General features: G+C 46.1%; 1 protein-coding gene across 1 annotated transcript; it reads left to right on the forward strand.

The window, feature by feature from the left end:
• Nucleotides 1–953: 953 nt before the first annotated feature.
• On the forward strand, nt 954–2,297 carry LOC135192956 (uncharacterized). The gene has a single exon (XM_064176342.1). It carries the CDS (start codon nt 954–956, stop codon nt 2,064–2,066), a length of 1,113 nt encoding a protein of 370 aa, XP_064032412.1. The 3' UTR covers nt 2,067–2,297.
• Nucleotides 2,298–10,323: the final 8,026 nt, after the last annotated feature.

Raw genomic sequence — 10,323 nt, forward strand, 5'->3', positions numbered from 1 at the left:
TGCAGACTACACCGGCACTATTCAAATCATGCTGTACACCTTGTTCCCACCTATCCACATACCAGCTGGAAGCCGCATCGCTCAGTTATTACCGTACCCTCATCTTACCGGTCACCTCCAGCCCCTGACACAGACAGAACGGGCGGCTCAAGGATTTGGCTCTACAGGAACAGCTGCTATGCTGACAATGAACATGAGGCACCGACCAGAAGTCACAGTAACCCTTTCTAATGGAAGGGATGGACTGCAGCTTACCATGCTGATGGACACTGGTGCAGACATCACCATAGTGGCAAGCAGAAATTGGCCCAAGCACTGGCCTTCCACTGCAGGTGTAAAAGGGGTTGAAGGTGTTGGGGGCACAGCCAGTGTGCAACAATCAGTTGAACAGCTCACCCTGACGCTAGATAGCCGAAGTGCCCACTTGCATATCACCATCATGCACCTGCCACATGGTGTCAACGGCCTCCTGGGCCGAGATACTCTTTCTCAACTAGGGGTTCGACTAACTAATGAAACCCCTTTTCAGCAGTGGCCACTGTCAAGCAGTCTTTCCCCATACCTTTGACCTGGCTAACCAACGACCCGGTATGGGTGGAACAGTGGCCTCTTAAGAAGGAGAGACTGCAACAAGCCCATCTATTGATACAAGAACAACTTGCTGCTGGCCACTTGCGGCCATCAACAAGCCCCTGGAACATCCTGCCCGCCGAGCACATGTTGCTTGGTGCTGTCACCCAAGCAAAAAACAAAAAGGGGGAGACTACTATACCACTGGCAGCTGTATCAACTCCAAAATCCCTGCTGAGTGCGCAGCCACCCTCTTGCAGGGGCTGAATGTTTTAATGCCTTGGGACCCTCAAGAGCTGCAGTTATTGGGCTCCCAAAGGATAGGACATCAAAAAGAGGGGTGGAGTAAGACTTGCTTTGTATTTGGGGACAAGTTTAGGGGTATGAACGTTATGGTACATGTGGCCCAAATGCTGGGTGTACTGTCTAAAAGCCCTGAGAAAAATTTCCAATGGACAGACGTGTCACCTGGGCCACCTTATGATGACTTCTTATCTCTTGGCGGGTACTGTGGCACTAGTATTTGTAATGCACACAGTGGATTTCATGCCTATAATTGTAGTACAGGAGCTTATGGGGCCACCAGTGTTCTCTTCAGTAATACTGAGGACATTAGGAAAAGTAACATACCCCTGCTATGGAACAACAAGACAGCCAAGGCCTTACCGCCCAACATGTTTCTAATATGTGGTGACAGAGCATGGCAGGGGATACCGAGGAATGCCTATGGTGGGCCCTGCTATTTAGGGAGGCTTAGCCTCTTTGCCCCTCACCATCGGGACTGGCTGAACATAACCAAACTGTCGGGCCTGGTAAGGCGGGAAAAGCGTTCAATATCCGCACTAGGTCCGGACTGTAAGGATGATGTAGAGCTTTGGTCTTTCACCGCTAGGGTGTTTGCCTCCTTTTTCGCACCTGGGGTTGCTGCTGCCCAGGCATTGCGACAAATAGATAAATTGGCATGTTGGTCAGTTAAACAAGCCAATGTAACGACCGACATTTTACAGCAGCTGCTAGTAGATCAGAATAGCCTTAGACACGCTTTGCTTCAAAACCGCGCCGCTATAGACTTCCTATTGCTTGCCCAGGGCCATGGGTGTGAAGATTTTGAAGGTATGTGTTGCTTTAACCTGTCAGATCATAGTGAGTCAATTCACAAAAAACTGACATGGTTGAAGGAACATACGCAGAAGATAAAGCAGGAGACGAGCCCCTTTGACAAATGGCTCCAGTCTCTTGTCGGTGGACTTTCACCATGGCTCCTGAGCCTTATTAAGGAAGTGCTTCGCTTGCTAGGAATAGTTCTCCTTGTACTCTTGATTATTAGGATAGCCTACTCATGCATCTTGCGTGGTGTGGAGAAAGCAACTCGAGCACCCATTCTGCTGGCCCAAAAACAAAACGGGGGAATTGTTGAGGAATGGCTAAGAGAGAATGGGCACGGAGAATATATGAAATTGGTGGGTCAGCAGAATGAAGAGATTGCAACATGCTGATGTGACAAAGTGACCAAGGACACTGTCCTTGGGCAAAGTGGTAAACAAGGGGAAAAAGGATGTGTTTCCTGTTGTGAAGAAGGAACACAATACTTGTTTTGAAGGAAAGGACCACACAAGTGCATCCCGTAGAGCTATAGATAAGCAATTGCTGACAGTGGAATACCTTAGCTGCTTGCTATAAAAGAACGCTGCTGCTCCAATAAAGTTGTCACCTGCTTATAATCCATATTGGATTGGCTGCGGTGTCCATTTCTTTCCTTCTCCCAACAATACCCTACTATGCACCAGCTTCAGGGAAGATTGAGCGTTACAATGGTTTGCTGAAAACCACCCTAAAAGCCATGGAGGGTGGAACTCTGAAGAACTGGGACAAACATTTAGCACAAGCTGCCTGGTTGGTAAATAGTAGAGGTTCAGTAAGCAGAGCAGGACCTGCACAATCAGACATGGTCCAAACAGTAGACGGTGATAAAGTTCCTGTTGTACGTGAAAAGAATCTGTTAGGGAAAACTGTTTGGGTATTTTCTCCTTCAGGCGAAGGGAAACCTGTCCGAGGGGTGGTTTCTGCTGAAGGTCCTGGTCACACCTACTGGGTAATGCATGAGAATGGTGAAATCCAGTGTGTGCCACAGAGAAATCTAACCTTAGCTGAGAGAGTTTAAATTCAGAGTGTATAATACAAGCTGTTAGGAGTTTTCTGTTCTAGGTAACATCGGCGTCCAACAAGAGAATGTACAGTACATGAGCATGAACCCAACATCACCTGGGAGTCTCTGTTCTCATCTCATCTGTGAGGAGACAAACTGTTCTGAGCTTTTGAATCACCTACATCTGAGATAGCCAGAATGAAGTGTGAACTGAACTTGTAATATTCACTAATGTAAATATTGGTTTAGATTAGATGAGATAATTGTCTGCAATACTCTGAGTGAAGTAGACAGGGGTGGATTGTGCTAGTTTGAAGCAGGGTAGAATGTTTTGGTGGGGGATTCTGCTCTTCATCATTATCTCACAGCTCAGGGGAATGGATATCCAGCAAACAACTGATCTTACTAGTAAAGACTGGTATTGAGTACCTCAGCCTTTTCCTCATTCCTTACCACTAGGTTTCCCCCAGCACCCAACAGAGGACAGAGATCCTCTTAGTTCTCCTTTTGTTGATAATTTATTTATAGAAGGAATTCCTGAAATCTTTATCAGCTGAAACCAAATTAATTTCCTGATGGGCTTTGGCCCTGCTAATTTTCCCCCTGCGTAACAGGGCCCTGTCCTTTCTTTCAATAAACATAAACTCTTTTTATTTCCCTAAACTGCAAACAACTCTTTCTATTCATCCAGGCCAGCTTTCTTCTCTGACAATTCACCTTTGAGCACTTGAGGCCTTCTTGTTCCTGCATCTTTAACACTTCCTTCTTGAGCAATATCCAGCCTTTCTGGACTCCTTGGCTCTTCAGGACTGCCTCCCAAGGGACTCTGGCCACTAGTTTCCAAAACAGGTCAAAGTCTGCCCACTAGAAGTCCCAGTTGGCAGTTCTGCTGATCCCCCTCTTTGCCACTCAGGCAACTGAGAACTCTTACCATTTTGTGACTGCTCTGCCCAAGATGGCCGCCAACCATTACATCACTCACAAGTCCTCCTCTGATCACAAAAAAACAGGTCCAGCAGGGCACTTTACCTGGCTGTCTCTGTCACTAACTGTATCAGTAGGTTCTCTTCTACATATTCTAGGAGCCTCTGGGACTGCTCCCTCTCTGGTGTGCTTTCTTTCCAGCAGCTGAAGTCCCCCACAAGAAAAAGGTCAAGTTATCATAAGACTCCCTCTAGATGCCAAAAGAATCTTTAATCTGTCTCATCATTCTGCTTGGGTGGTCTACAACAGACTCCCACTAGGGTATCTGTTTTGCTGGCCTTTCCTTAGTTATTACTCATAATCACCGAACCTTATTGTCATTGAACTTTAGACAATCAAAATACTCCCTGACATACAGGATCACCCCATCAGCTCTTCTTCTTAGCCTATCCCTTCTGAAGAGCTTTTAGACAGTGGCTGCAGCATTCCAGTTGTGTCACACATCCCACCACGTTTCTGTGATAACCGCTGTATCACAGTTTTCCTGATACACGACAGCTTCCAGCTCCTCCTGTTTGTTTCCTGTGCTGAATGTGTTAGCGCAAACACACTTCAGGTGTGACATTGACCACTGCAAGCTGTCTGCAAGCCGAGCACTGTGCTAGTCAACAGCTGTGACAGTGGATTTAGTGGTCACAACAGCAGGTTCCTGTGTTCCATCTGCAGTTTCCCAGGAGAAAACACAAACATAAGGCCAAGGAAAGAGAAGCAGCTGCTTCAGCAGGGACAACACAGAATACCTAATTTATCACATTATTTATTCTGGGGGAGGCAAAGAGGCATTGTCAGGAGGAAAAGAGCAACCTATGGATGCAGAAGACAAACTATGCACTTCAGCAACAGAGACACACAGAAGACCCTCTGCAAGCACCTGAAGCACCTGAAAGTCTGTTATGCTCCACTGCTGCCTGCAGGTGCTAACCAGTGCAGTGCTAACAGTCTGACAAACAAGCACTGTTGTGAAGTGGCCACATTCCTCAAAATACAAACATGGCCACTTCCTTGCCCTCAGCATTGCTCTAGATTAGAAAAACTCAAGGTATGTTCCTTGTAGGAGGCTGAGTCATTCATGCCTATCAGAGAGAAATTTCACTGTTTCAGAAACAAAATATTCACTGTCCAGTGGCATGAACTCTTGAACTTATACTTTAAAGAGCAGCAGGAAATATCTCTCCAGCCCTTGAGTTTGCTGAACATTTACCAGTGTCGAGGTCTATGAAGATTGACTGTATACACCTCTGACTTGCCATTTCCTTTAAAGCACTGCAAGACCCAAAATTGAGGTGGGAATCTAGACAGAACTCCCACAAATGGATGTGATAGAGCAGGTCACAGTCTTCAGGGAATGCTATGGACTCTCCCTGGTAGCAGGGGCATGTGTGCAGTGTGACCAGGTAGATGATCTGCTCAGCCAAGCAGCACAGCCGCAAGGTGAAGTTGAAAGGTTTAGGAGCACTAGAGAGGCTGAAATGGAGATAGACTGGTGGATCCAAGCTCTGCCCTGCCTGCAGTGGAAATAGAGCCAGGCTCTGCCCTGCCTGCAGCAGAACTGGTAGCACCTGTCACATAGCACTCAGGAACGAGAAGGCCCTGTACCAATCCTGAGGTAGATACATCATGAGACACATGAAGAAGAAGAGAGTCCCCTGCCCTCCTGCTGCCAGGCTAGCAATAACAAAAAAACATGAGGGAAGGCAGAAGCAGGTTCCTGCATGGGTTTGCAGGCATCCCCCCTCCCTTCCTACACCTCCCCACTCAGACACATTTACATAATAGGTATGAGGCTCTGGAGGTAGAGAGAATGAAGATGTAGAGAAGGATCCATCCAGTGAGTCACCCAGGGATTGTCACTCACTCCCACATCTTAGAACATTCCTTCAATGAGGAAGAAAAGGAGAGTAATTATAGTAGACGATGCTCTTCTGCGGGGAACAGAGGGGCCTATTTGCAGACCAGACCCATCCCACAGAGAAGTCTGCTGCTTCTCTGGAGCTTGGGTTAGACACGTAAAAAGGAAGCTCTCTGATTACTAATCTTCATTAGTTATCCAGACTGGTAATCATGAGGTTGCAGAGAAATGTCCAAAGTCAATTAAGAAGGACTTCAAGGCATTGGGGGCAACTAGTTGAAGGCTTGGATGCACAGGTGGTGTTTTCACCAATCCCTTAAGTGGTAGAGAAAAACATTGAAAGGGGGTGGAAAACACAGCTGATTAACACGTGGCTCAGAGACTGGTGCCACCATTGGAAATTTGGATTCTTTGATCATGAGAAGGTTTATGTGGCACCTCGTCTGCTGGTGGCAGACTGAATATACCTTTCTCAAAGGGTGAAAAGGATTTGTACAGGAGTTGGCTGGGCTTGTTGAAAGGGCTTAAACTTGGCTCAAACCAGGCTCACTAGAGAAAAGCCGAAGAAGGATGGCTTTCAATCTGCTATCCCACTGGAGGTGGGATAAGCAACAACAAAAACACAGGACTCACTAACAGGTTAGTTACCACAGAAGTGACCAGGAATGGACAGATAGCAAAAATGAAAATTAAAGACTTAAATCCCTCTATGAAATGCTTGTATACCAATGCACAGAGTATGGGGAATAAGCAGGAGGAGTTGAAGATATGAGTTAGGTTGCATGACTGTGATATAATTGCAATCACTGAAACATGGTGGGGCAGCTCCCATGGCTGGAATGCTGTCATGGATAGCTAGGTACTGCTTTGAAAAGACAGACCAACAAGGTGTTGCTCTCTATGTGCAAGGGCAACTGAAATGTGTAGAGTTCTGCCCAGGGAAGGAAGTAGAACAGGTTGGAAGCTTGTAGGTAAAAATTCAGGGACATGAAAATGGAGATGAGACTGTTGTGGGTGTCTACTATTGTTGTGGAGGCAGGGAATTAACGTGGTCGAGTCAGGAGTTTTATGGAAAAATAGAGTTATTTTATTTTCCCAAAACCCCACCCCCAAAACTATATACAGAAATTAATTTAGTTTTAATTATCAGATTCAGCTTGTTGAGAAGATCTATGCAATGCCATAGTTAATCTGACTATTTCAAAAGTCAGAAGTTGGAAAAGGCTTTTAGCTATTAATGTATAGTGTTTCCTACTTAATAATAAAGCTGAGCCAAAATCACTCACAGTCAGGCTGACTTGGTCCAGCGGCTTGTCCTCTTGCTCTCTCTTCTGAAGTCCTAGAAGAGGGTCATTAAGAGGTATTCAGGTCTACACAAAAGGTGTTAATGAGTGAAACAGTCCTTTGGACCACTGGGCTCTTTCTGTAGAATCTAGGGGGGGGGGGGGGGGTGGAGGTATAGGAGGGCTGAGGGGGGAGAAGTCTCAGGCAGGCACGGATCTCTAAGGTGGGAACTAACTCCAAGGCGGGAACCCCAAGAGCGGGAAGTCCCCCAATATTTATACCCTCCCTAGACAAAGAGCAGAGTTGCCACTTCCTAGGTGCAAAGACCACAGCCAATTACAGCCCGATTCCAGTGCGGGCACTGCACGGAGCACCCCTCGTGCCAGAAGGGCCCCTTGCTCACCCCCTTCATGCCATGAAAAGTGAGAGTGTGGAGGTAACAAGAGGACAGATAAGTGAAGTGAATCATGATGAAGCTGTGTCACAGAATCACAGGACGTTAGAGGTTGGAAGGGACCTCTGAAGCAGGATCATATGATTTAGTGCAGATCATACAGGAATGCATCCAAAAGGGTCTTAAGGTCTCCAAAGAAGGAGTGTCGTGGAACGCAGTTTCGCGGCAGAGTTATGGGGAAAATACGCGAGGCGTTGACTATTTTATCAGTGATTTATTGCAAAGAATGCAAATTCCCTCTTCCCGAAACTACACCACCACTGTGAATTCTTTTGATTGAGATCAAAGTAACATTTCCGAAAATGGCAAATTAAAGAGTCTATGATGTTTAAAGAGAGTTCTTTTGAGTCTCTGAGGTTTGAGTTAACAGTTCGTCAGCTACTCACAGTCTGTAGCTTGGTAGGGAGTCCCTTTCTCCCGATGAGGGTCCATGCATGCAGGCTTCCTAGCCTCTGCGACTCGGCGTGTCCGCCGGAGGTGAGGCTAGATTGTTAGAAGTCCGGGAAAAAACCAGAAAGGCTGGAAAAACCCAGAAGGCTAGAGGCAAGGCAAGGGCGCAAGGGCCAAAAGAGCCAAAAAGCCAAAAAGCCAAAAAGCAAAAGCCCCCGATCCTGGCCTGTCCACCATTTTTATAATGTTCCAAAATAGGACTAGCCCACAATTCGGACCACTTTTACGTTGTTCACATATATTGGTAAAAAACAGTAATCAACTTACACAATTGGACAACAGTACCTAAACAATATAAAGACCACTCCTCAGGCCAGCCCACCTGCAGGTGCTGGGCAGGCCTAAGATAGTCATTTCTACTTAACCAAAACAATACCTTGTTGTCTGGAAAGCAAGGCCAAGTGAAAAGGAAACATGGCCAGTGTTTACCTTTCACTTACCCTAGGGAGAAATCTTCCCATGGGACTGAAAGATTGTTTTGGTTTTCGATGCTTCTGGCTTGAATGTGAGGCACTAGAAACTACACAATATAGCAAAAGCTGAGAGAGCTCCACAACCTCCCTGGGATGCCTGTTCCAGTGCTCTGTGACACAGTAAAGAAGTTCTTTCTCATGTTAAGGTGGAACTTCCTGTGCTGTAGCTGACATCCATTACCCCTTGTCCTATCATAAGGTGCAAGTGAGAAGATGCTGTCCCTTCCTTCTTGACACCCAGCTCTCATATTTAGATGTATTTATTAGATCACCTCTCAGTCTTCTCCTCTCCAGACTAAAAAGCCTCAAATCTCTCAGCGTTTCCTCACAAGACAGTGCTCCAGCCACTTAATCATCCCTGTAGTCCTCTGTTGGACTCTCTCAAGTAGATCCCTGTCTCTTGAGCTGGGGAGCCCAGAACTGGGTGCAATATTCCAGGTGAGACCTTACCAGAGTAAAGGGGGAGAAGAACCTCCCCCAATTGCTGGACACACTCTTCTTAATGCACCCCAGGATCTCATTGACCTTCTTGGCCACAAGGCCACATTGCTGTCCAACTTGCTGTCCACCAGGACTCTCAGGTTCTTCTCCACAGGGCTGCTTTCCATTAGATTGCCTCCTAACCTGTACTGTTGCAGTTTATTGTTCTTTCCCAGGTGCAGGACTCTGCACTTACCTTGTTGAACTTCATTAGGTTCCTCTGTGTTCAGCTCTCCAGTCTGTCCCAGTCTTGCTAGATGGCTGCATGGCCTCCAGGTGTGTCAGCCAAGCCTCCCAGTTTAGTATTATCAGCAAACTTGCTGAGCAGACTCTGCCCCATTGTTGCAGCACGGTGATGCTCATAAATCTCTGCTTGGTGTGGAACTCGTGCTAGGAGTCACAGACCAACATTGTCAAGGCCTAACTATGAGGGACTTCAGGCAAGTCAATGTGAATTATGCTAGAGACACTTTATTATGTAGAGCCCGAGTATATAAGCACTCATCCAGTAGAGCACAGGCCTACACATTAGCATAATTACCCAGGAGACAACCCATCACATCTGCATAAATACACACCTTGTTATTCTCGTTAACAAAGTGCCCGTTATCTACCCTGTGGTGGTTTGGCTATTACCCACCCCCCCACACACTTTAGGAAACCCCTAGCTAAACTCAGCCGGACTCTGGGAATATAAATGAAGCTATTTATTTACAGCTAGCACAATATACAAGCAGCTATTAACAGTATATACAGTTATATACAGAAATATACAAATGAAAAGGTAATACAGAAACACAACTCCCCTCCCAGAAACCTGAGTCCCCAGGAGAGGCTCTCAACCACCCCTGCACCTTCCCCCTGCCCCTCTCAACCTTACTCTAGTCTTAAGGAAGAATAGAGGTTCAGCCAAGAGGTTAAGAAGCAAGATTAGTGGAAGTGAGGTTAGGGAGATGTAGCTGTGCTAGTTTGAAGCAAGCTAGAATGTTTTGGTAAAAGAACTAGATAATGGGCAGTGAAATTAAAACAATTGTGTCTCCTTCTCTCACAGTCATGCTGAGAATTCTGGGAAGAAGAAGTAAACTTTTGATAGCATTTTCCATTTTGTCTCTCACTTTGCTTCTGGACTTTGACGAAGCTGCATCTCATAAAACTTGCTGCCACTAACCTTGCTCCCTAACCTCTTGGCTGCACCTCTCTTCTTTCTGAGAACTGTGGTAAGGTTGAGAGGGTAAGGGGAGGTGTTGGGGTGGTTTGAGAACCCCTCCTGGGGACTCAGGTTTCTGGGAGGGGAGTTGTGCTTCTGTATTTTTTATCTTTTGTATATTTCTGTATATAACTGTATGTACTGTGAATAGCTGCTTGTATATTTGCTGCTGTAAAATAAATAGCTACACTTATATTCCTGGAGTCCCATCTGAGTTAGCTGGGGCAATTCCAAAAGTGTGGGGGGGTGGGTAAGAGCCCAAACCATCACAGTAGCTCAGCCCAAAGCCAGAAGCAGAGTGAGTAAAAATCTGGAGAAAGTGTAATCTAATGTTTACTTTCTTGTTCCCATACCTCTCAGCGAGACTGTGAGGGAAGGAGACATCACTATTGTTTTCCTTTTTCACAGGCAATTATCTACTTTTTA

Source organism: Pogoniulus pusillus, chromosome Z (assembly GCF_015220805.1).
Source record: "Pogoniulus pusillus isolate bPogPus1 chromosome Z, bPogPus1.pri, whole genome shotgun sequence".
In the NCBI taxonomy this organism is placed as follows: Eukaryota; Metazoa; Chordata; class Aves; order Piciformes; family Lybiidae; genus Pogoniulus; species Pogoniulus pusillus.

Excerpts from the sequence above, each read along its gene's own strand:
- LOC135192956 (XM_064176342.1), top strand. The coding sequence starts at position 954 with ATGAACGTTATGGTACATGTGGCCCAAATGCTGGGTGTACTGTCTAAA.